General features: G+C 54.7%; 1 protein-coding gene across 2 annotated transcripts in view; it reads left to right on the forward strand.

Moving 5' to 3' along the window:
• The first annotated feature begins 3,245 nt into the window (after positions 1 to 3,245).
• The window catches only part of LOC141737133 (syntaxin-1A), a 30,796-nt gene continuing 8,637 nt past the window's right edge, over positions 3,246 to 25,404 (forward strand). For both annotated transcript variants that reach the window (XR_012585146.1, XM_074571751.1), the window contains exons 1-3: positions 3,246 to 3,405; positions 6,986 to 7,059; positions 17,894 to 18,002. Coding sequence is in view for 1 of the 2 variants with exons in the window: in XM_074571751.1 (XP_074427852.1) it covers positions 3,261 to 3,405; positions 6,986 to 7,059; positions 17,894 to 18,002 (328 nt within the window). In the remaining variant the exon portion in view is untranslated. The remainder of the gene's footprint in view (positions 3,406 to 6,985; positions 7,060 to 17,893; positions 18,003 to 25,404) is intronic.

Here is a 25,404-nt window from a genome sequence, read left to right on the forward strand (position 1 = left end):
GGGGATGCTTGCCCACGCTCACCGCTTGCCCTGTGCATCCTCAACGACAGCACCACTGCAGTGCATCCCTCAGCTGGAATTGGCAGGGAGAAGGGAAAGTATATAGCGGTGAGTTACATGAAATTGTTTCATAGGATGGAAGGTGGATACAGGTGGGAAGGGACCTTGGAGGTCCCTGGTCCAGTACCCTCCAGCAGGTCCATTAGATCAGGTTGATGAGGCCTTCACCCAGCCGTATGCTGAGTATCCTTAAGGATGGACATCCTATAGGCTCTCTGGGTCCGGTGTTTGATTGCCTTCATGATGACAACTCGTTTTCCTAATATCTAATTTGAATTTTGCTTGTCCCAGCTTGGTCCATGACTGTTTGTCCTGTCCTCTCCAAGCTTCAGCAAGAAGCTGAAGGTCTCCTCTAAGGACCAGCAAGAAGTCTTGCTCCAGCTTCTCTCCACCTTCCTGCTGGGTAGTCGTAGGCAGCACTAGGAACCCCCTTTGCTGTCCCCTTACCAGGTCAACAAGCCCAGCTCTCGGCCTGTCCCCGTGTTTGTGGCAGCCTCTTGTCCCCCAGTACTCCTGGGTCTTCCTCCGTTTCCCCATCAGCTGGCCCAGCCTGTCTGGGTGCAAGGGGTTACTCAGCCCAGGCTGGTTTGTTTTCTTGTCCGATACAAGTTCTTTCAAGAACAGGTAAAAAATAATTAGTCAAATGAGAAGTCAAACTGAAAATATCCCCTTCCTTTCCCTGCATTTGTGCTTATCCTCTAGCAAATCCGTAATTGTACCACTTCCCAGGTGAGACCACTGTGTTGGCTTGCTCAGAAATACCGGAAGCCTGGGGTGAAGGTATTTGCAGATGTGTTTGTTTTCTCCTTTTCCCAATAGTGCCGAAGCTCTTAGCTCTGAGTCAGAAATGTGTACAACTGTTGATAGGATGTGACCTTCCCCCAGCACATTCCCATCATCGTGATTTTCTAATTATGCCTGTGACTGCCAGCTGGGAGCGTACAGCATCAGAGCTACCACAGCTATTGAAATGACTCAGTTAATGTGCCTAGAGTCTATTAAACAAAGTTTTATTTAATTAAGTAAGTCTTGATCTCATCAAAATCAAGAGGGAGCATTAGGGTGGCAGCATTTCCAAGAAATCATATTTGAATGGCAGGTGGTTTGTGCCTTCTTTAGTATCTGGATCTTGAGATTTCGCAACGTGCTGGTCTCACTGCTGAGTTTTGGGGTTGGCCAGCCCCATGGTCAGGGCATGGCTGTGTCCCTGGCAAGCGAGCTGGGCTGCCGCAAGCCCGTGGGTGAGCCCAGGGTGTTTCGTACCACCCATCCTTTTTGCAGGTGCACAGCATGAAAGGCTGTGCAGGCAGAGCACAGTTGGGCACCTGCGTGCCGGGCACGGGTGCTGTGCCACCATGGGTGCTGTGCCACCTGCTCCAGCCCTGCTGCTGAGCTCAGGGGGGTCCGGCAACTTCTGAAGCACAGGGTAGCGAGGGGCATGCGTGCACATCTTGGCTCCTTCAAGGACACTGGTTTCTGGGAGAGGAACCTGTCTGAGATCACACACTCACAGAGGGGTTTGGGTTGGAAAGGAGCTTCAGAGATCATCCCGTCCAACCCCTCTGCCCTGGGCAGGAACACCTCCCACCAGCCCAGGTTGCTCCAAGGCCCGTCCAACCTGGCCTTGAACCCCTCCAGGGCTGGGGCAGCCACAGCTTCTCTGGGCAACCTGGGCCAGGGTCCCACCACCCTCCTGGTACAACATTTCTTCCTTATGTCCGACCTAACCCCAGCCCCGTTCAGTTCAGAACTGCTGCCCCTTGTCCTGTCACTGCAGGCCCTGGTCAAAAGTCTCTCTCCCTCTTTCCTAGAAGCCCCTTTAAGTCCTGAGCGGCCGCAGGAAGGTCTTCCCGGAGCTGTGTCTTCTCCAGGCTGCAGAAGCTGAACTCTCTCAGGCTTTCTCCAGAGCAGAGGTGTTCCAGCCGTGGGAGCATGTTGGTGGCCTCCTGTGGGGCGTCTCTGCCAGGTCCATGTCTGCGTTGTGGTGGGGAGCCCAGAGGTGGAGGCTTGCGGGGGGTGTGAGGAGAGCGGAGCAGAGGGGGAGCATCCCCTCCCTGTCCCTGCTGGCCACGCTGCTGGGGATGCAGCCCAGGAGACGCTGGGTTGATGTCCCCATTTGTCACCCACCCTCAGTCCTTTGCACAGCTCATCAAGGAGCTTCACTCCAGTCTGGGTTTGCTGAGCATGTCTCGTGGCTTGGAGATGCTGCTGCAATGTCAAGAAAAGTCCTACAAGCCATGAGCGCTTGGAGATGTGGCGATGGTTGTGCTGTTGGTGGTGGTGAGCTCAGAGCCAACTTGTGTCATTTGTGCATGGGAGAGAGGGCAGATAGCCCTGAGCCAGATTCCATCGGTCGGGCAGGTCTCGGAACTTCCCCAGCTGATTTACTTCTATGCTGTAGTTTCCTCCTTTCTGTAGCTGAGTCCATAGTCCTGGCAGCCCGGCACACTCTTGTATAAGCCCTCGCAGGCTTAGATGGGCGGCCCTAGGGAGATGCTGAGACTCGGTGATGGGCTCCGTGCTCGACAGGGCTCTTCTCCCAGTGGGAGATGCGTGCAGGTCATGCAGGTGCGCCTGGGATACCCGTGGGGATAGGGAGGAAGGGACTTGTTTGTATTTGTTTTTATTTGCAACTCCTGCGACCCTGCCCGTTGAAGTATGAGAATTTCTTTACACCCTGCCGCCACTGCTGGGCTGCTCCCAGTCATTCCTGAGACGCGGGCTCTGGGACTGGGGGGATTTCTGGGCACTTCAGCCCTTACATTTCTGTCAAAAGCAGCAAATTCAGGCTAGGAAGTGAACACACACACACACAAGCCGGCTGTTAGTCAGGGGGTGCCAGTGGCAGATGTGACCTTTCGTAACACCCTAGGGAGGGCTCACCAGCATGGCAGGAGTCTGGAGAGATCAGGCCTCGGTGAGCAAAGATTTTTGGTGTCCGGCAGCGGTTTTCTCTCCTCTACATGAACCAGCCCTGTGTGTCCCATCCCTTCCACTTTCTGCGGAGAGCTGGTTATGAGGCAGGTTAGGGCTGTGGGGGCAGGAGGTCCTGCAGAACAGCTCCCCAGCTCCCTGCTTCCCAACTAGCAACAGCATCATTGCCAGGCTCAGGACTGTGGGGAGAGTCCATCGGGGTGCGTGGGGTGGAAGTGCTCCCAGTCTGGAGGTGGGAGTGCTTGCAACTCTGGTCTCCACATGCTATGGGGCAGGGGCAGCAGATTTTAGCAGTGATGCCAACACATCTGTGTTTGCTCTTTTCTTTCTCACCAGAAACGAAGGAGGAGCTGGAAGAGCTGATGTCTGACATAAAGAAGACAGCGAACAAAGTGCGCTCCAAGCTAAAGAGTGAGTATTTTCCTGCCGTGCTGCTGCGGGGCTCTGCCAGCTGCGCTCCTGCCCTGCAGCCCAGGGCAGCAGGTACCGCGGCTCCCGTCCCAGGGTTGCAGCAGGTAGGGAGAACTGCTGCCCCCTGTCTAGCTCCGTGCCCCCACCGCTCAGTGCTTCCCGCTCGTCCGCCGTGACCAGAGATGCTGTGGGGCCCTGCCTGTCATGCCAGCCCTGTGCCAGCGCTAGCTGGTGTTTGACTCGGGTCAAGACAGTTTTGGGGCGGTTTGCTCGAGGTGGAAAAGGGCAGGTTACAGACGCACAGCCTGGCCCTGTCTGTGTGTCCTCTGGCATCCTGAGCTGGTGCTGGGAGGGGTCACAGAGCTGGGGGTCTGCAATTCATTTGCAGGGATCGCCTGGGGATAGGCATCGCCTTCCCTCCTCCTAGCATCCTCTAGCTGCTTTTATTTGCCCTTTGTGAATTTGCCCCCTTGTGCCCCATTCCCAATGGAGGTGAGGAAACAGGGCCACGAGAACCTGATGGGCTGCGAGCATGTCCCATGCCACCAGCATTGGCAGGCATTGGGCTCTCCAGGTGAGCCCTGCCTCTGAGGAAAGCCACGGCATGGCCAAAGGTTGGGTTGCCAGGGCTGAGTGGTTGAAGAGGTGTTGCTGTGGGCCTTGCAAGCCTCCAAGAAGAGCTGGCTCTTCCCCGGTGAGCCAGGTTGGCACAGGCAGCCTAGGCAGGTGCAGCACCGAGGGGTCCCCTCTGGAGAGCCGTGGTCCCTCTTCCCTGTGGGGCGTCAGCTGGGCCAGGTCGTGCTTCTGGCCCTCTGGCAGTGTGCTAGCACGGGGCTCGCTGCCCCAGGGGTCACGCTTCTCGCTGCCCGCATCCAGCTCCCACCAGGCTGGTCCTGTCGTCCCTTGTTTTTCCATCCCCAGCACAGACTTCCATTGCTGTGGCTCTGCCCAAGGCAGTGGTGCCCCCCTGCCCATCCCGGTTATGCTGGCAGGAGGCACTGCTGCCCCTGGGCATGGGCTGTGTGGGGCAGGTGGTGGGGAAGAAAGGGGCCGTTGGGCTTGGGAAGGGTATCCTATCTCATCAGCACGCCCCATTGTCTTGGTGTGCCTCCACCTTGGGAGTGCAGGGACTGAGCATGGCCAACGTCGCTGTTGGTTTCCACCATCAGAAGAGTCAGTCGATGTCTTTGACAAGCAGGGAGTGACGACAACATGCCCATCAGCCTGCCGATGGTCAGGGTTGTGCTGGAGTACTCAGACAAGCCCAAAAGCCCAAGACTGGACCCCAGGAATGCAGGGGGTCAGTGAGGACAGCAGCACCTTGAGGCAGGAGGCAGGTCACCCCCGCACAGCTCGGATTGGCCTGCAGTGGTCTTGGCCCTCAGCCTGGGATTTGTTTGAGCTTGTTGCAGGAGACTTGGCCGTGCCTGAAGGGTGGGACAGGAGCTGGTGCTTCCCCCATGGCAGCAGCATTCTCCCTAATTGCAGGGCTTCATGGGAGCTCCACAGGCGTGGAGGACTTGGATATGGCTGGAGCCGTTTGTCAGGTTTGTCACTACTGGCATGACCATGTCCCATGTGTATGCCAGAAGACTTGTACCTCTGTTGTCCCCTTGGTGCCCTTTGTCCTCCTGATACGTGATCTCAGCTAGACCTGAAGGAGAGTTAGGAGCCAGTTTACCTGTTTCATAGGCCATGGACCCTTCCGACAGACTAAAGGCCCCGGCCATACCGGGATCCCTGGTGTCCAGGTGGGGACAGGGTTTGGCCTGTGCAAAACAAAAGTTCTTTTCCATTGGTGCTTTGTTCTGTGTTTTTTAAGGGGCTTTGAGAGCCTGAAGGTTTGCAGGACAGGCTCCGATTCCTGTTTTCTTCCCCCAGAAAAGACTCGCTGGTATTGTATTTACCCGGAGCAGCGAGATTATTAGTCCGTGTGCTTTGTCCCATATTGCCTCATGGCCTGCGTGATCAGTGAAAAAAACAGTCAGGACTGATCAAAAACACCATCTGCTGACAGCGAATTGACTTCTTTAGGACAGACATTGCTCATGCAGTGGCTAATTCTAATTACCAGCTTCTTGGGAAAATGTGATTTTATTAATTGTCATAAATGCACAATGTTTGCCAATACTGTTCTTTGGGAACAGGGAACGATTTATGACAAGTGTGGAGGAAGACTCATTGCTGATGAAATACGCTGGGCGAGCAGCAGCCAGGGTGTTCACAGGCAGGGGGGGTGTGCAGGAGAAGCGCTGTGGCCGCCTGGCTGTGTGGGACGGGACCTTTCAGATCGGTTCTGGGTACAGACACTTGTTCCAGGAGAGAATAGGAAGGAGCGCAGGATTTGTGTCGATGTTCCTCAGCGCTTACTTCCTCGGAGCATGCTGTGCTGTTGGACACCCTCTGCCAGCTTCGTGAAGGGTTCTCCAGGCCCACAGTCTTCCTTACAGAGCTGCTGCTCTCTGCAGGGCAGTACTGCAGGGCCACCCACGCTAACCAGCACGCAGCAGAAACACAGGTGCCTACTGTGGCGGTGGTGTCCTGCACTCTGCCCTGCTGTGCTGGGTGGTAATTGGGAGCCACTGGGCGGCTCCAGGGAATGGGGAGCCCCTGCTGCAGGAGGAACTTGCTCCATGCTGGGCTCATGGGACCTGCTCCAGCATGGAAGATGCTGGGGAGAGCCGGGCTCAGAGAGCTGTGGAACATCTGTGTTGGGAATGGAGTCATCAGCCAAACTCAAGGGATGCCACCGGCTCATGCCTGGTGGTCTACATGCAAACATGTATCTCTGCACGCTGGGCCAGCCTGCTGATGGGAGCTTTCCTCCAGGCTTTTTAAGTCCCTGAAGATTTTGAATTAGTATGTCCCCAGCTGGCCTCGAGGAGCAGATTTGCACTGCCTTGGTCTGTGCCAGACCTCGTGCCCTGCAACCCCCTGCCCTCCCCATGCCCGAACCACAGTGGGATGCTGAGCGGGGCAGTGCTCCTCCCTGCCGCGATTTATGGCCTTTAGGCAAGTGGGGATTCATCTCACTCAGTTGCACTACTGAGCATAATTAAAAGGGCAAATCTCTGCTTTGCTGCAGAGGACTGTTCGGCTTTCGCCAGCCTGGTGGGTCCTTCCTGTGCAAGGCCGGGCAGCTGGCAGACCTGCTATTTTTAGGGTCCCTGGAGAAGTCTTGAGCTTCGGTATTTTGCAGAGACATTTTAGCTCTGGGTTTCCTCCTGCTGCCTAGCAGGGGGAAGACAGCGCCGCATTTTGTTTGAGTGCCAGAAAGTGCAGAGGTCAGACCCGAGCATTACATCAGTTTTGTATTGGAAACCCTGCTTACCAGCCTGGGGGTGATGGGTGCTGCCCTCAACAGCACCAAGTCTCGGCCGATGGCCAGGCACCGAGTTCTTTGCGGTAATGAAACAGGGCTTTGCAGCTGGTCCATGGGCTAGAGTCCATAGCTGGGGACTGCTCAGTGCCAGATGCTCCTCAATTCACAGCCTTCAGTCTTTTACAATCCTTTTACCAGCTATCCCTTTTTTCTACTGTAAACAGCACAAAATAATCTGTGTCCTTCTACCCCGACCAGGTATTGAGCAGAGTATTGAACAAGAGGAAGGACTGAACAGGTCATCTGCTGACCTGCGGATACGGAAGACTCAGGTGAGTCTCTGCCCTTTGGCACTGGGAAGGGGAGGATGGGAAGCGGCTGGAGGCAGTTGAGGGATCCCAGGAGGCGGTGGGAGAGGAGGGCTGTGCTTGGCTTTAGAGCAATCAAGTTCCTGTGTGCAAATATTGGGCAAAGTAATGCAGCGCGTGGATCAGCAAAAAGCCAGCCTGAAAGACCCATGACAGAAGTCCGTGCAGCAGGAGGTGTGGAGGGGAGGGCAGCGAGCATCAGCTGCGTCTGGGGTAAAGTCTGGGCGTCTGCATGGAAGAACAGGTTGGGGGGTTTCTGCACATCTGTGTTAAGCATCTCACTAAAGGTGATTTTAACCGGGGCAAAAATACCCTCTGAAGTGCCAGCTTTGAGGGAGGACACTTGCCTGCAATGTGTTCAGAAATCCGAAGTCACCGTGTGTTTCTGCAGTGCCTGGAAGCATGCTTGAGCAGCTCATAAGTGAGACCAGGGCTTCCTGATGCAGCTGGGTGACTCACCTAAAATATCATTTAATCTAAGACGACGGGTGGTTTTTCAGAGAGTACTGTGCGGGCCTGCAGCCTTCTGGAGGTGTTCTTCTCTGCTGGGGCTGTAGTTGCCCCTCCACCAGGCACTGGTGTGGCTTCACAGTGCAGGAAATGTTAGACTTTTGAGATGCTGACACAACTTCCTCACATTCCCATGAAACCACCAGTAACTAGCACCTTCTTTTGATGGGTTCTTTAGCGGGGGGTGGAAGTCCCTCTCCTCTGCCTGGGTGGTCCCGAGGCTGCGTTACGCTCTGTTGTGGTGAACAGTCGTGCTGCTTGCGCTTCTGTCTGCAGCCAAGGCAGGGTGGAGAGTGCTGGCCCTCAAGAGATGGCCACTGAGGGACGGGAGGCTTGTCCGTGAGTCCAACAGTATGTGCTAGAAACTGGAAGTCACTGACCCCGCTTTGAGCCAGAGGTTGGGCTGCATGATCTCCTGAAGTCCCTTCCAGCCTGAATTATCCCGCAATTCTGAGTAACTTCCCTCCCACCCCTCGAAAGTCAAGAAATAGCTTAGAAATATTTGATGAAAGAAGTGCTGGGGCGTCTTGTGGAGAGGCTTTTCTCTCTCGGGAGCAGCTGATTGCAGTGGGAAGGTCTGATTGCTGCGGATGTCCCTGCTGGGCACCGCTCGGATCCTGGCCTGAGGCAGCTAAAAGCGAGGACAGGTCACAAACACCTCTCTGATGTCTGTGGTGGCTGCTAGTGGGAAGACTCAGAGCACACCAACAGAGACAGCGCAGTCAGTGGGGCCATGGCAAGGCCATCGGTGCAGCAGAAAGCACCAAAAGAAAATTTCCTTGGGGAAGCAGTGGGCAGGCACGAACTGGGAGGGCAGTGCAGAGCGCCTGGGAAGCGCCAAGGGAAAGGACGTTGAGGGAACAGGGGACCGGGGAGATGACCGAGCTCCATCCACTGCTCACACAGCCTGCGGAATCTTCACAGGTCTCAGGTTAACTCAGAAGCATTTGGCCTCAGGTGTTATAAGACAAGGTTCCCCGTGGTCTACAGCTGCTTTTGAAACCAGGGCTTGAATTCCTCAATAACGTGTACTTTGTGAAAGTAGGACATACTTTTACTGATTTTCTGAAGTCAGAGCTATGTAATTGTCTTGGACATCCCAGGATTGCACAGCGTGTGGGGACGGAGGCAGGAGAGACCAAGGCTGTGGCTCTGGTGGCCTCTGTTGGATCAGCCAGTGGTGTAAATTTATCTGGATCAGGCATAGGCATGGTGGCACCTTGGCCCCAGTACGTGTGCAAGACTCTGTGCTGGCCGGAGCTGCCACACTCTGCTTGCATCACACGCAGAAGGGTAGGTGGCACCTGATGCTGCACCCACAAACACGTTGTTGACTCCAGGTTTTAGTGGAAAGTGGATCCAAAAGAGTGAGTTTGTACTGGGCTGGCACCTTAAGTCGTGTGACCATGGCACTTCTTTATTAAGTCCATCCATGGCCTGAGCTCTAAAGGCTGAACTGGTTTAGCTTGATGAAACGGCACTAGACAGAGAAGATTGTTCATCTACAGAAAAAGTGTACAAAGCAAACAAGTGCTTCATTTAGAGATGGTAAAACTTGGCCATATAACTCAGTAATGGAATGAAAATGCGGCTTAATTCTTGTGGGGAAGTGATCATGAAAAGACCGTGATATTTGATGGCTTCAGATCCTCTATCTCATTGTCACAGCTTCTTAAAATCAGCCTTCTCTGGGCTGAAGCTTTGTCTTCTGCCCCACCATGCCGGGTTGCTGTGTAGTTTTTACTGCAGGTTGGCCAACCTTCTGGTGATCCTTTGGTGAGAGAGCACCTGGCAAGGTGCAGTCACTGCTCCAGCGGTGAAATCTGCCTCTGCATTATGAGCTCCTCACCGGTCGTACTGGAGGACGTGGATGAAAACAAGGTGTCTGAGAGCAGTGAAGCGAGGCCTTGTTCTGCAGTGAGGATTGTGTTTTAGCAAACCGTTAAACTGATAAAGGCAGTGGGAGCTGCCAGCGTTGCTCTTCAGCACGCGGGGTGGGGATCCAAGCGTGGATCCGCTGCTCTCACAGGGGGGGTTACGCACAAATGCAGCTCAGTAAAAATCCTACTTTCTCTAAGTGCTCCACAGTGAAGATAGAGGAGTTTTGGTGTTTATGGTTTATCTCCTTTTCAGCCTGGGAAGCCACTCACGTAGTCAGCTCTGCCATACCGCAGTCAGTGCTGAATCAATACAGCGGTGACGTTAACTGATCAGCTTCCAGGAGAGGCAGCTTCCAGCTCGGAGCCCAGCATCCTACTGGCCCTGCGCGAGCAAGAGAAAGGCTTGAGGGTTGTCTCTAGAGCAAGTGGGAAGGAGAATTGCTGGGGCATGGCAAAGCCAAAGCAAAGGTGGAAGAGCACACAGCAAAGCAGGAGAGCAGGGAGTCCCTGTGCACGCCAGCTCTCCTGTCCCTCCTGGGGGGATTCTGGCACGGGCAGAGCTCTGCTGTGGCTGGGCTGTGTCGGGGGGCAGATGGCAGATCTCTTCCCAGAAAAAAACCCTCTGCCTTTACCACTGCGGAGTGCTGCTGTGTGCTGACAGCAGTGCTGTGAGACCCCCACCGGGCCTTGCGCTGTGCTGCGCTCTGAGCTGTGCCCTTCAGGAACTGTTTGCCATCTCAAACGCAGGTGCCGGGTGGCAGTGGCAGGGAGGGGGAGGGCAGGGAGGGGGCAGTCGGAGGTGGCTGTCCCTGGTGTCAGCTGTGGTGCGCCCATGTTTTCCAGGCAAAGGCATTACTTCTGCAGCGTCCGAGGAAACTAGAGGTGGCCAAAAATGGGTGCTGCGTGGCCCAGGGATGTGAATTTGAGCAGGGTTTAGATTTGCTCCATGTTGAAGCTCTGTGGTTTGGACATCATGCTGGCATGTGGGAGAGTGGGATTCGGGGCTCTGCTCCACCATAGAGTCGTGGAATGGTTTGGATTGGAAAGGACTTTCCAAGATCATCCAGTCCAAGCTGCCTGATCTTCCACTAGACCAGGTTGCTCCAAGCCCCGTCCAACCTGGCCTTGAACCCCTCCAGGGATGGGGCAGCCACAGCTTCTCTGGGCAACCTGGGCCAGGGTCCCACCACCCCCATGGTACAACGTTTCTTCCTTATGTCCGACCTAACCCCAGCCCCGTTCAGTTCAAAACCACTGCCCCTTGTCCTGTCGCTGCAGGCCCTGGTCAAAAGTCTCTCTCCCTCTTTCCTAGAAGCCCCTTTAAGTCCTGAGCGGCCGCAGGAAGGTCTCCCTGGAGCCGTCTCTTCTCCAGGCAGCGCAGCCCCAGCTTTCTCAGCCGGGGACCACTCAGTCAAGGAAGTGGCAGATTTTGTTGTAATTTGGTCATTTCCTAGCATTTCTCTAGGCTCTGCAGGTAATGGGGGAAAGGAGCTCCTCCAGGCTGCAGCTTGGACACCCTGCATTGGGAGGCTGAGGCAGATGATGTAGCACACTGCTTCGCTTTGGGGCGTTGGCTTATGACCTGGCTGGTCCCCGACTCTAGGCTCTCATCTTCCCAGGGATGTGGACCCCGTGACGGGACCCCGTGATGGGACCCCGTGCCAAGCGGTGCATGTGCCCAGCAGGCACGCTGGCACGCGTGGGACGGGAGGTGAGCTGGGCACAGGGGGGTGTTGTTCCAGGGTTGCGTCGATGGCTTCTCTTGTCACCAGGCACTGTGGGTAAGAGGAGCTGACAGCTCTGGCAGGGCTGGCAAGCAGCGCTGACAGGCTGTGTGTGCCTGATGGGTGAGCTGTACCAATGTGACTGATGTAGCTGTCACCTGAGGAAGTGTGGGGTGAACTTGAGTTAATGCACTTTTCTGGCTGGAACATGCCATTAGGGTGAAAAAGTCCCTGGCCCTTGCTTGTGTTGGTTTTGCTTCAGTACCCAGTGCACTGCTGGTGCGATTTTGAATTTTTGATGTCATGGGACAGAACCTGAGCGGGGACACAGCATTGCAATGGAGCTACAGCAGCTGGCGTTGGCTGTATTTGTAACATGGGTGTCCCCCTTGGACTCCCGGTCATCCAGGGACAAGCAACGGCCCAACTAGAAATGTGGCATCCAGGTTTGTTCTTTTTCATGGGATCACGACGCATTGGTGAGAAGGAAGCTCAGGAGATCACAGCCCCTGCCACAGAGCAGTGACAACTGCATCAGGTTGCTGATGGCCTTGTTCAGCTGCGTTACCAGTATCTAGAAGGATGGAGATGCCATGGACATCAGTCCATGTGTCGTCTGGGCCCTGGTTCGGTGTTTGATCACCCTTATGATGATTTTTTCCCCCTTAATATTTAACTGGAATTCCCTGTGTCTTGTTCTGTTGCCTCTGTCCTGCCCCTGTGCACCACCAAGAAGAGTGTGGCTTCAGCTTCACTCCGTTCTTCCACTGGGTTGTTGTAGGCAGCAATAAGATCTCCCTGAGCTTTGTCACCTTCAGCTGGTCAAAACCTGCCTGTCCTCATTTGTCCTGTGCTCCATCCCAGACCACCTTGATGGCCTCAACTGGCGTCACTCCTACACAATGTGTTTTGGGGAACCCCAGGCAGAACAGAATGCTTTAGTCGTGGTCTCACAAGTGCTAGATGGAAGTGAATGGTCCCTGTCCTTGCCCTGCTGGCTGTCCTTCTGCTCACCCAGGCCACAATGAGTTTACCTTCCCTGCTGACTCCTGGGCAGCCTGATGTCCATAAGGACTTGGGAGCTCTAGGTGCTTTCTGGCCAGCTGGCCACCAGCCCGTCCTGCAATGTGCATCCTGTCCCCAACACAGGACGCTGCATTTGCCTTTGAGCTTCATGGGGTTCCTGTCGGCCCCTTTCTCCAGACTGTTGTGGTCCCCCTGAATACCAGCCCTGTCTTCTGTCATTCTTCCCAGTTTGGTTTCTTCTGCAAACCTGCTCAAAGTGCACTCCACTCCACCATCCCAGGTTACTGGTGAAGATATTTAATGGTAATTTCAGACCCAACATCACTCACTGAGAGCTTACCATTAGGAACTGGCCACTGGTTGGACTTTGTATCGCTGATCACAACCTGTCAGTCCAGACAATTTTCCACCAACCTTATCCAACTTGTGTCCTATCAAAACGTCTGTAAGAATACTGCGGGAGTGTGCGTCAAAGGTCCTAAACTCAGGGTGTGCACCATTCCCTGCTCCCCTCTTATCTGCACAGCTAGTCGTCTCATCAGAGAAGGCCATCAGGATGGCACAGTGCAATTTGCCCCCAGTAAATCCACGCTGGCTGTTTCCAATTACCTTCTTGTTCTTCTGGGAGGATTTACTCAGTGACGTTCTCAGTGACTGGGGTGGGGGGGGTTGCTGAGGGGTTCCCCAGATCCTCCTCCCAGAAGATGTGTGGTGTTTGCCCTTTTTTGCCAGTCCTCTGGGACCACCCATCATCACCTCTGTCTTTGGAAGACAGCAGAGAGGTGCTTTGCAGTGGCATTGGCCAGGTCCAGCAGCATGCTCAGATGCATCCCGCCTGGTCCCATGGACCTGTGTATTTCCAGTTGACTTAAGCATGCTCAAAGTCTACTTCCCTCTCTATGGGTAGTGTCTCATGCCACCGGCCCGTGCTCAGAGGGCACCAGGAAGCCAAGGACAGACCTTACCTGTGATCACCAAGACAAAAGAAGAAATGGAAACCTTTGCCATGTCCTTGGTCACTAGAGCTCCTGCCCCACTGAGCAGTGTGACCACAGCTTCCTTAGCCTTCCTTAAGCTCTTTTGTACTTAGAGCAGTCCATCCTCCTGCCCCGCACACCCCTCACACCACTCCAGTTGAGCTCTGGCTCTCCCAGCTCCTTCCGGGGTGCTTGGGCCATGTGTCTCTGTTCCCCCACCTCCCTTCCTCCATTTGCCTGTGGGATTTGGGGCGAGTTGAACTGGAGAGCTGATTTAGGTATGCCTGATACTTTAAGCGTGGTCCTTGTGTAGGTATTTCTGCAACAAGGGCTTCACTGGTTTGTATGGACTTTTCTGTGAGAGAATCACTGAGTAAAAGGAGGAGTAAGGAACTGATTCCCCCCTTTGTTAACGTGTTGTAAATCACGAACAACCGAGCATTAATATTATGGACTTTTACTCTGGCTTGGCTGTTGTCATCTCCAGCCAAAAGAGCCTCATCAGACCTGGAGCTTTCATAGGAATGGCTTTGTCTTACCCTGGGCCAGCTGGACAGGCTGTGTGGAAGCCAACAAGGTAGGGAGGCTCATGTGAGCATATTGAGCTGGGCTGGTCCTCTGGCCGCAGTCCTGGGGCAGCCAATGGTGCTGGCCTCTTCCGTGGGAGCACAAGTCCAAAGAAGATGGAGGAGATGGAGGATGGACTCCTTTTTACAAGGATTCACGTGGAAAAGACGAGGGGTGATGGGTACAAGTTACCCCTGGGGAGATTCCGATTGGACATTAGAGGAAAATTTTTCCACAATGAGAACAATCAGCCATTGGAATAATCTCCTCAGGGAAGTGGTGGATTCCCCAGCATTGGACACTTCTAAGGTTCGGCTGGACGGGGTGCTGGGCCAGCTTGTCTGGACTGTGCTTTTGCCAAGAAAGGTTGGACCAGGTGATCCTTGAGGTCCCTTCCAACCTGGGATTCTGTGATTGATTCTGTGATTCCAAGAGCCCACAGCAAACTGGTCCCAGGGGCAGCCTGGCTCCTGCACTGCTTCTGCACTGAGGAAAAGTTGTTTTCGTGTTCAAAATTCATTACGCTAAAACCACTCTGTTTGTCCCCGTTTGGCAGCAGCAGTTACAGTACAGCAGCCTGCCTCGGCCGGGTCTCCGGCAGCAGAGATACAGGGGCTTTGTGGTGTCAGCTCTCAAGGGCATCCCCAGCTCAGAAACGTTGCCAAGTGATGCAGGTTCCCAGATGTCTCAACAGCATTTTCTGTGTTTTCTATAAGTAACAAATTTTGAGTTGATTACAGAGCAAAAACTACTATTTACATTCCTCCAAACGTCAGTACTCTTGGAACCTGTGATATTCAGAATAGCTTTTGCTCTAGTTGCTTTTGGGCTTGGTTTTTCTAGCCAGTGCGGTGGAAGTATTCACCTCGCTTGGACTAGTTCAAACACCGATACGAACCCAGCTGGTGTGAACCCAGGTGTGGGATCTCAGCTCCCCCTGTGACCCCAACGGGCTCAAGAGGAAGGCTGGCCTTCCCCCCCCCCGCCAGGGTCGCCTAGGGGATGAGCACTTCAGAATTGTCTTTTAATTAAAGCATTGAAGGCCAAGGCCCCAGGTTTCAGTGTATGCTTTGGGGGGGTTTCAAAGCCCGCTGTGGATACCCAGAGCTGTGTGAGCTCTTTGGAAATCCAGCTTGGTGGTTCATGCAAATTGGGCTGCTTTCCCCAAGTTTGGGGAATGAAGAGTCTCTAGCCCCAGGTGACATAACCTCATTTCCTAATTTGAGTTAATATTTTCTTTTTAATGAGTTTCTTTTGTATGCAAGGTGCATTTTTGTGTGCTTTTTATTTACTTTGAATATTCAGGTAGTTTTATTTAATGACTGAAAGCTACTTCAGATGTTTTTTCTAGCCCATTTTGCATGAAACTCTGTGTTCCTTCAAAAATCAAATACATTTTGTAGACATGTGGGATGCTCGTGGGAACATAAAATAACAATCTGACAAAATAAACACTGAGTTAAATAACTCCTTAAGTAAAAGAGGCATGGTGTGGTACACCGATTGGCAGAAAGGGGGGTCATTCAACACCCAGGTTATATTTGGCTGCAGATCAACATATGTTGGTACTTTTCGTGAGAACGAACTGGATTTTAGGGAAACGATTTTGAAAAGGCAGAGGAAGAGTGGCTTGGATGGCACACCGCACCTTTGCTGGATTTCAAGGCACGGTGCTCAGGAGCTGTTGGGACTTTGCTTTGGGCTGGGCACCTCTCGAGCAGAGGCTGCCTGCTGAAGCTCAAGCTGGTGGGAGGTTTTCGTGTGAGGTTTGCCATCAGAGTGGGAATAAGATGAGCTGAGCCTGAGTCTCCCCCATAAATACCAAGCTGCTGCTTGCTTAGAATAGCTGCAAAGCAAATGCAAGTATATCTTCAGGATGTCTCCAGTGCTGTCTCCTGGAGGTAGGAGTATGTTGGCTGGGGCTGCTCCAGATGTACCAACACCCGGAGGAGTGTGTGAGCACCAGCGTGCACCAAGCTGACCCTGCAGGGATGCTGCGTTGCACCGGTCCCCCCATGTGTAGAGGCTTTGGGAGCTGCTCCAGCTCAGCAGGGCTGGGTGCAGCCTTTTGGGTCGGCTCTCTGTGAGCTGTCACGCTCTAAGGGTGAGCTCTGGCTGTGCTGGTGGCCCTGAAAGTCCCAGGGGGAACACTCATCAGGAGTTTCTTCATCGTGTCATTCTCTCCATATCATCTTTCTGATCCTTTCTGAGTATCCTCTTTTCCTATCCCTTTATCATCGCCTCTTCTCCTTTCTCTTTCCACCATTTCTCCATATCTCCTGCTGGTCCCCACTCCTGGGGTTGGGCTGCATGAGCAGTTCAAGGGGTGAGGCTGGGTAACACCCTTCTCCCCCCACAGCAGTACCATCGAGTGGTCCAGGTGCCTGTTGCATGTGCGAGTGATGCTGAGTGCCCGGGACGGGTGTGTGCGATGCGCCCCGTTAGTCACACGCTGTTGCACCTGCTGCGTGGCTGAAGAAGCACACATGCACTTCTTGCTTGACACAGTGTTGGATTTGGCTTCGCTTGAGACTCGATTTGCCTGGAAAGGGAGGCTCTCAACCCTGCGGAGGAGGATGGGGGGATACTGGTGGGTGACAAATGGGACACGAGCCAGCAAAGTGCGCTTGCAGCCCAGAAAGCCAAGTGTCTCCTGGGCTGCATCCCCAGCAGTGTGGCCAGCAGGGCCAGGGAGGGGATGCTCCCCCTCTGCTCCGCTCTCCTCACACCCCCCCGAGCACTATGTGTGACAGGGTGACAGTCTCACTCCCACCAAGGGTAACCTGCGACACCGCCCTTGCCAGACCTTCCCTCCTGGTTCAGTGAAGGGGATGGGAGCACACTGCAGGGATTGGTTGATGTCGACAGCCATGGAGGGAGAGGAGCTCCGAGTAGCGTGAGGGCAGCCAGCACTGTCGGACCTGCTGCTCCGGCCCCGCTCGGTGGGCATAGCTGGGTCCCATGTCCTGCTGGTGGTGGTTCTCCATGATGTGCAAAGGCCGTCGGTTGGAGTGAAGCTCCTAGCTGCAGGGTAGGTTTTTCTGTGCCTTTACAGAAACAGCCCAATTGTTCCCAAGAACAAGATGAGGCAGATGCGTCCCTTTTTTAATTGCAATCAAAACTACCTCCAAACAAAGCCTTCCACAACCCCGAAGAGGTGTAGTGGGAGATGTCCCTGCCCACTACCCTACCCCCCACCCCCACCAAAGTTGGGGGGGTTTGGACTGGGTGATCTTTGAAGCTCCCTTCCAACCCCTACCATTCTGTGAGTCTTTGAGTCTGTTGTTGTATGAAACTCGGATTTCTGGCATATGGGGGAAAGCGCTCATTCAGGAGACACAAGTGTTTGGGTGGAGGATGCATGTGATGCTCTGTCCTGGCCCTCCTGGGACATCTTCAGGGCTGTGGGCAGACAGCGAGCCAGGCCCCAGGGTGGGTGCTCATGCGGCGGTGAGCTTCCCCCCGGGGGCAGCAGCCAGCACTGGGAGGGGGGAGGGTCAGCGTGTTCAGCTGGACCCCTGGTCACGTGTAATTCCAAGGTTTTCCTGTATGTTTCCTGGAAAATGGAAAGCGGCCTAGTAAGGTGAGGTTGCTCTGTGTGCAGGGGGTGATAGCTCTGCCACACCATCCGCCCTGGGCCGGCAGCTCTGCAGGCAGCCGCTCAGTTTGGGGCAGGTTTGGTCCATCCTGTGCCTGTGCCAGGTGCGGCACATCCTGGCAGTGTGGCAGAGGCGGGCAGGGCTCGACCCCCGGCACCGTTGTGGCCTCAGCTCTGGGCTGCTTGGGCACAAGCTGTAGTGTGGTGCAAGGAGGGCGCTGCAGCCGTGACCCACGGGTCTGGCACCACCCTGGGGGGTCCTCTGGGGGCCGAAGGCTGTGCTTGGGTTGGGCTTGGGTGAGGGGTGTGTCTGGTTCACTCCCCCCCGGGGCCATTGTCGCTTGCTGCCACCTGCTCCCCTTGTGCTTTGTTGCACTCCTTGGAGCAGCTTTTGGGCTGGAAATGCTTTTTGCACTGCTAGAGGCGTGCGGGGTGCTCAGGGGTGAGCCTTCCTCTGGCTCAGGGGTGGCAGATCTCTCCCTCACCACCTGCTCCCTCTTCCTCTCCCATCCGCAGCACTCGACGCTGTCACGCAAGTTCGTGGAGGTGATGTCCGAGTACAACGCCACGCAGACTGACTACCGGGAGCGCTGCAAGGGCAGGATTCAGAGGCAGCTGGAGATCAGTGAGTAAACTCAGAGGGGGGGACACGGCCGGGCTGCGCGCACCATGGGGGCCGCGTCCCGCAGCGGCTCTGGCGGGGTCAGAGCTGCTCCCACAGCTGTGCAGAGCTGCCGCGTGAAAACCTGGGGGTGCGTGGAGGCTGCAGGAGCAACTGGGACACGGCTTCCGCTGGTGGGTAGACACGTGGTAGTATCTTGCATCCCGGTGTCAAAACGCATCCAGCGAAGCGCAAAAAATTCCCCTCAGATTTTCTTAAATGCTGCGTAGAGAGCGCAGGGAGCACAAGGAGAGAAATTTCTTCCTTATTTGCAGCTAATTTTGAAATCAAAGCAGCCAGCAGGAATGCCTGACTCCCGTGTGTTGCCGTGCCTTCCCCCGGGGTGCTTTTCGTTGTGGGTGGACTGAACCAGATGTGGAACCAGGGAAGGGAGCTCTCGAGATGGGGGCACTCACAGCTCCCAGCTGTTTCCCTTGCTGCAGGAGGAGCACGAGCCTTGGTGCCTGCCCCAGGTAGCTCCCGGGACCCAGGACCGTGATGGCTCTTAGTAGCAGTAGTGGTGTCTTCTGGCCGAAGGTGGGCCCCAGGTGACACCTCTGAGGCTGTCACCACAGTGGCGCTAAGATCTCCAGGTGTCATTCAGAGCCCATCCACAAAACCTGCACTCCTGGTTGTTCTTCTGGGCAATTGGTGATACCTGGTTAGTTTTAGAGAAATGTAGTCATCTCCCAGCAAAGAAGGACCATGCCACCACTATAATTAGGGGAATAAACAAGCAAGGGAGAAGTCAGGGCATGGAGAGATTAAAAGACTTTTTTTTTTGCAAATCATCTCATCTCATCTCATCTCATCTCATCTCATCTCATCTCATCTCATCTCATCTCATCTCATCATCTCTTTTTGCAAATAATGTCACCTCAGAGAGATGTCATAGTTTTTTGTGCTCAAAATGAAAGAATCTGAAGCCTAGTCCAGGTGGTTTTTTTTTTTCCTGACAAACAAATGGGTGTTTTTCTTCTGTTTCACAACTCAGCGTGAATAATAAGGTTGGGGATCTTTGAGTCAGCATGGTGTCCATGAAGGTCACCTGTGGGAATGTCCTTCATGAGCCGCAGGTGCCTGGGAGTCTGTGTGCTAGTGGAGTATGGTGGTTTCTGTGGAAGGCTAGAAGGAGACCTGGCTGTGCAAGCCTTTCTTCTGTTAAGATTAGTCTTTATGATGCATAATAATAATAGAAATGTTTCACACTGGCTGCATGGAAAGGTTCGCCGACCTGAGGCTCAACAAGAGCTTGACATTTAATGTAAGGCAGGATGGTGAGTGTGTCACTGCTCCAGCTGACCGACTCGTTCATCAGCTAAAGTCATTCTGTAGGTGATAACCCAGCCACAGGCGTGTCTTGTAAGGGAAATAGGAATTTAAGGTATCCCTATGCCTCCCTTCTAAGAGAGAAGATTTGAAAGGACTTGGCCAGGTCTGCAGACCTCAAAGAAACCGTCCTCCTTCTTTTTCTGCTCCCGGATTTTGGAAGGGCTCTGCTGCTCTGCTTAAATTATGGAGATATATTAAATTATACTTGCCTTCGCTCTGTCCGTTCTGCCAGGCTGTCAGTGCCTGACAAAGCGCTGATGGGCACGAGGGAAAGGCTACTCCGCACTCACCGCGGTGCAGCGGCTGGGTGCAGAGGGGGTGTCCTAGTTGGTGACGTTGAGGGACGTGCTTTCCCTTCGGGGTGGAGGTGTGGAGCAGGTGCAGGATGGGGTCTGTGCTGGGAAGGTACACAGTTCTCCACACAGTCCTTTGCAAAAGCTGGGTTCCTCTGTCAGGATGTCAAAAAATCTCTTCTGGCAAAAAGTCTTGTCAAAAGCAACAAGCTTGTTGAGGTTTTCTCAGGAGTGCTTCCTGGGCAGAGGGCTCCACTCGTTCTGGGGTGTCTCAGCTGGCACCTCCCGTCCCTGCTGCTCCGGGGGGATCTTGAACAGGCTTTTTTGAACGGAGCTCAGCTGGGATGTGGCAACTGCACAGAGCCCTGTGAAATCCTCACTCTCGTTTTCAGCTGATGAATCCAAAGATAGAAAGTGCCAGGAGCTCTCACAGTGAATCACTCTGGTTTTGAAGGTATGAGAGCAGGGACTTCTCAGCTGCTCTGGGGAGGCTCCCAAGCGCCTGGCAAGCTTCTCCATCCTAACTGCATCTGCCTTTTGCTCTGGAAGTAGGACGGCTGCAGAAGAAATGGTGATGTAGAGTCACTGCCCCAGGCCATAGCCCCTGGGGCTCCCCACAGACCCCGCAGGATCTGCCCCTTCTCCTTGTGTAGGCGCTGCCATGTCGGTGTGTGCCAAGGGCTGTACCTCGGTGACCCTCGCTGACACCCCTGCCCGGCCAGCGCATGCTGAGCCTGGGAGCCTGTCCGATGTGGTGAAATGGGTATCCTCTCCTCTCCCACTGCTTCTGCCCCAGCCTTAATCTTCACCCTCATCCCCCCGCCCCTCTTAGTCACTCGCCTTGTTCCCAAACATACCGAGACCACAGATGCTGTGGAAAGATCGCAGGATGTGCCACGTCCTGGGGTTGGTGACGGCAGGACAGGTGCTTGGTGGCTGTCCTCTGCCTAGGCTGTGCCTCTCCCCGCCTCTGCTGCTGGGAGCCATGCTCCCCAGGCACGAGCCTTGCGCTGCCTGCGGTGGGAGGTGTTGCTCCTTCACTTCTTTCCCCTGTGTTTTGTCCATTGTGAGAAATGACATCTTAAATCTAATTAGGTTTTGCTCCCAGAGGAATTGGATTTGAGGCTTGGAGGAGCTTTCTGTGATGAGTGTGCAGCTTCGAAGCCATGGAGGTGCTGCACAGCCGCTGCTTGTTTTTATGAACAGTTTTGTTACGTGCGAGACCGAGGAGCCAAAAATAAAGCATCTGCTGTCTCCAAAGGCACTGCGAGAATTAATCAACCCCTGCCCCACCGTGCAAGACCAGGTTAATTGATGCACAGAAAGGCAAGCTGTGGATGCATCCCGAGCTGCCCTTGAGCCAGTAGAGTCTGGGGGCTGCTCCGGGCCTGGCGGCTCCTCCGGGCAGCCTTGGATGGTCCGGACGTGCTTATTTAGGATACCTGTGATACTTTCATCTCAGGAATGACCATAGGATTTATCTGAGCTAAAAAAGTGAAAATGCCTGCACAGCGTTTGGAAGTTGGCCCCTGTGTCCCTCCCCCCGGCCGGGCTCAGGCTGAGCAGAAGGGGTCCTGAGGGACAGGGAGGTGGGTGGCAGTTTGTGACATGCTATGCAGGCTTTTACAGCTGCGGTCTGCTCATGCCAACACCACCGCTGGCAGTGCTAACCTGTCCGAGCTGGGAGATGGCCAAGTGGGTTGGGTCACTCCTCCCCGTCGCCTCTCCATGCACAGGGGGATGGGGCATCTCTCCATGAGTTGTATGGATTTGTATCTAATGAGAGCTTGAAAGCCAGATCCAGACAGAGAATCCCAGCCTTTGGAAGGTGCCTCATCCTCAGTGTTTCCAGCCTGAGCCCTAGTTGTTGCTCTGTGGGTGCTTTTGCAGCCCTGCTGCCAGGAGGAGGGGTACTGTGAGCCGAAAGAGCCCAGCTGGGCTGTTACAGTTGATTCAGCCGTGGCACGTTTGACTTTTGCAGCCCCAAGGTGCCTGAAGTCTTCCCTATTTGTGGAGTGTCTGGCATCCAGAATTGGGCCAACTGGCGTTCGGCGTCAGCTGGGTGATGGGTGTGAACCGAGGCACTGGAGGCTTCCCTGGGCGCTTCCCCAGGGTTTTGCATGCCCTGATGGAGCTGCTTGTGCCCCGTCCCCTGGGAGCTGGTCGATGGGGACCATCACTCCCTCCAGCTGGGCATCGCAGGATCGTGCAGTGGCCCGGAGGTGGAAAGTCTCTTCGGTGGCTTCATGTCTCCGCTTCTCCCAGGGCTTCTGATGGCCCTGCTGCACCATGACCTGTGCATCGTCTCTCGTCATTCTCTCCTCGCCAGCTCAGGGCTGAGTTTGCTTCTCCCTCTGTGCTGCAGCTCCCAGCGATGCTCTGTGGTGCTTTGCTCATTGCCAGAGCTGCTACTCCCCAGGAAACTTTAATTTCTAGAGATGCCAAGTAAGAGGCAGATGTACTCTGGAGCTTTGTGGGGAGGCAGGGGTCGAGTTCTCATGATTTTCTAATGTTTTGCCAAGTTTCAGGCCAGGGTTTTTCCCCAGGCTCCTCTGCCTTTGTGGGCATCTTGCACTGACTCAGTCCTTTCATTCCCGTTTGTGGCTGTGCAGTAGCTCTGTGGTTACGCGGGCAGCAGATCAACCAAGTATCTAGCACACTTTCATCTGATTTTATTGCTGTTAAGGAGCTAACGACAGCCTTTCCAAACCAGGAAACCTAGCCAGAAGGCAGTGGACTCCCTGGGAAGTCCTCGGGGGTCCTGCAGGTTGGTTATACAGCTTCGGCAAGCGTTGTGCTGGACGGCGTGGGCGAGATGTAGCCTCTGGGCCTTGTGCTTTGGCTCAGCATTAAAGCAAGCTCTTCCTGACCAGCTATGGCCTTTGGCCAAGCCCACATTAGCTGGCCGGTTGTGAATCCGTGTGAAGTCTTTGCTCTCGCTGCAGCTTCTACCGGCCCCAGGCTCTGCAACAGGGGAACAGGGCAGCGAGGGGGTGATGAGAGCTGGGATTAGAACGTGTATCCCGCATCCCATCCCATCTCTGCCTGCGAGAGACGTGGCATCTCCTGGAGCTGATCCCATTGCTTGCCCTGGAGGCTGTCTTCAAATTTGGCTTGAATTGGCCAGAGCAAGTGGCCCTTGATGGACTGCGCCTGGCATGCTTCTTCTCACTGTGCCAGTGACTTCTCGGAGTTGAGCACGGTCAACAGGAGGGTTTGTAAATCTGTGCTGTTCGAGCCGTTGTTCTCCATTCCTCGAACCAGGGAGGTTTCAGCTGAGAGCAAGGAGCCAACAGGCAGGAAGGGGGTGTCATGGGTCACTCTTTGCGAGAGTGATGCTCTGTCACCCTAAAACACGTGGTGGTGTCTGGACCCTTCCCGGAGCTGGGGAAGGTGGGGAGGGTGGTCAGCCCAAGGGTCGTTGGCATTACGGAGCTCCTCAGACCCATGAGCGTGCAGACGGTGGAGCTCAGCCCTCACCTGCAGCCGTGAGCTTACACGGGTACGGACGAGGGTCAGGTTGTTCTCTTGCTGCAAGCGGCTTCTCAGGGCTCTGGCGGCACTTACAGGTCTTAGTTGTCTACCAGCCTCACACAGGATTTGTACCTCTGACGAGGGATAGAGATGAGTCCAGGAGCTGTGTGAGATCAGGCCTGGGCCACCCAGCCCATATCTGAGCCGTGCTGCAGAGGTCCCTGTCTTCAGCCTGACTCTGGCCTTGTTCCTGGGGCAGTCTCGGGTCCAAGATACCTTGTCTCCAGCCCTGTCTCCTGGGACTTTGGATCTTTGTTGTAGTCATGTCGTAGGACCATGGACTCACGGAGTGGTTTGGGTTGGAATGGAACTTCAAAGTTGATCCAGTCCAGCCTCCCTGCTGTGGGGCAGGGGTCCCTGTCCTCTGGCTCCAGCTGCTTCTCTTTGGAGCTGCAGACCAAGCATGGAAGAGCAAGTCGTGACTCCTCTCCCTCTCTGGTTCTTGGGTGCCAACATCTCGCACATGGATCATCTCTCTGCTGCTTTGGGCAAGTCCCTTTTCTTCCTCTTCATAAGCTTTATTGTACTTTTAAAAGATGTTCTTAAGGTCTGCTCTGTTTGTTATTTGGTTGTTATTTTGGTCCGGATTTTGTTATTTGGTCGTTATTTTGGTCCGGATTTGGAGAGGTACTCTGTTTGCAGAGGAGAAGCAATGAGCTGTGGGTTGGGCTCCCCGCTGAGTCACTCGACAGAGTTCCTCCCTCCGTCCCCCAGCACCGTGGGGAGGAGCTGGCTCATTTGAGGCTCCTCGTGTCTGTCGAAGGCAACTTGCTGGTCCCCCAAGAGTAGTAGAAACCGCTGCTGGGAGAGCCCGAGGCCAGGAGACGTGGTGGCGCTGCCCTGGTGCTCTCCCTCGCCCATCTGGGCCACCATTCTCTGCGGCCCCCTGATGAGCGTGTGGCCCCAGGGAGGTCTGGGTGCTCCAGTTCCCACACAACACCAGAGCTTGCCATGACCTGAACCGGTGGCCCAGGAGCCATTCCATTGCCGTGAAAGCTCAGCATCTGTACACAGCAGGACCGAGCTCATCCGATTGTGCATCCGGGAAGATGTCCCAAGCTGCTGCCAGACAGCCCTGGATGTGCTGGGAACAGTGCTGGCTCCTGTGGGGTCTGTGCCCCGGATCCCTGCTGCGAGAGCCAGCTGGGCTGTGCTCACAGGGTCATGGAGCCACTCCTGTCAGTTATTAAAATAAAAACCCCATTAGCTTTTTAGGCTATGAAATATTAGTCACATAAATAATAGAGGAATTCCTTCCTGGCTGCGGGCAGTTAACTTGCAGAGAAAGTATTTAATTTCAAGAAAACCGATAAAAGAAAAATTTTGTTTTAATGACTTTCCATTTTCCCTCCTGGCCACTGCTTTCCTCTTGTTCCTTTTTATTTTCTCCTTCTTCTTCCAACTGTAACTGTTTTTTGGACACCCTGGCAAATGCCTTCCTCTCCCGTGCCGCCTGTCCGTCACTGTGCTGTGTTGCTTTTAGAAGCCGCGTGAACGGCTTCTCAGCTCACGCCTTCTCCTGCCATGTCCCGTCTGTGCTGGCTGCGGCGGGTGCTGGGGGAGCTGCTGGATCCAGCCCTGCCTGACTCGGCGGGCATGACACAGGTTTCAGACCTCACCTCTGGGGTGCCAGGTCCCTTCACAACCCTGGAGGCTCTGTCCCCTGTGCTCGGGGCACTGTCACAGCCTCTAGCAAGTCCTGCTCCTTGGAGGCCATTGGGAGAGCAGCTCCTTTCCCTTCAGCCAGCTCCTCGCTTCCCTCTGTTCCCAGGAGGAGAAACAAATCTGGTGCAGGCAACAAGGAGCCGTGCAAGACTCTCACTGCCGGCAGAGGAGGCACAGGCACAAGGCAGATCAGGGGAACGATCCCAGCTGCCTGCTACACATCTTGGAGTGTGCCCTCTGGCCTCCCAGAGCTCCAGGTCCCAGGCGGTGTTTGCAAGGGACCCCAGGCACATTCCTGCACCCTGCCACCCTTCCCCGGTCTTGGTGCTGTGGTTATCGCATTGGCCCAGAGAGCATCCGGGAAGCTTTTGTTCCCTGCTTGTGATGGGGAGGCTGCACATTCCTGGCCCAGCCATGGATGTAAACCCTGTTGGTCGGGTGGGAAATCAGAGCTGATGAGCATTAGCAGATGATCAAGCCTTTCTGCTGGAGTCTCCTGCTCATCGGGGCGGGGGGGGGGGGGGGGGGGGGGGGGTGTGCTT

The sequence above is a fragment of the Larus michahellis genome, unplaced genomic scaffold, assembly GCF_964199755.1.
Source record: "Larus michahellis unplaced genomic scaffold, bLarMic1.1 SCAFFOLD_255, whole genome shotgun sequence".
Lineage (NCBI taxonomy): Eukaryota > Metazoa > Chordata > Aves > Charadriiformes > Laridae > Larus > Larus michahellis.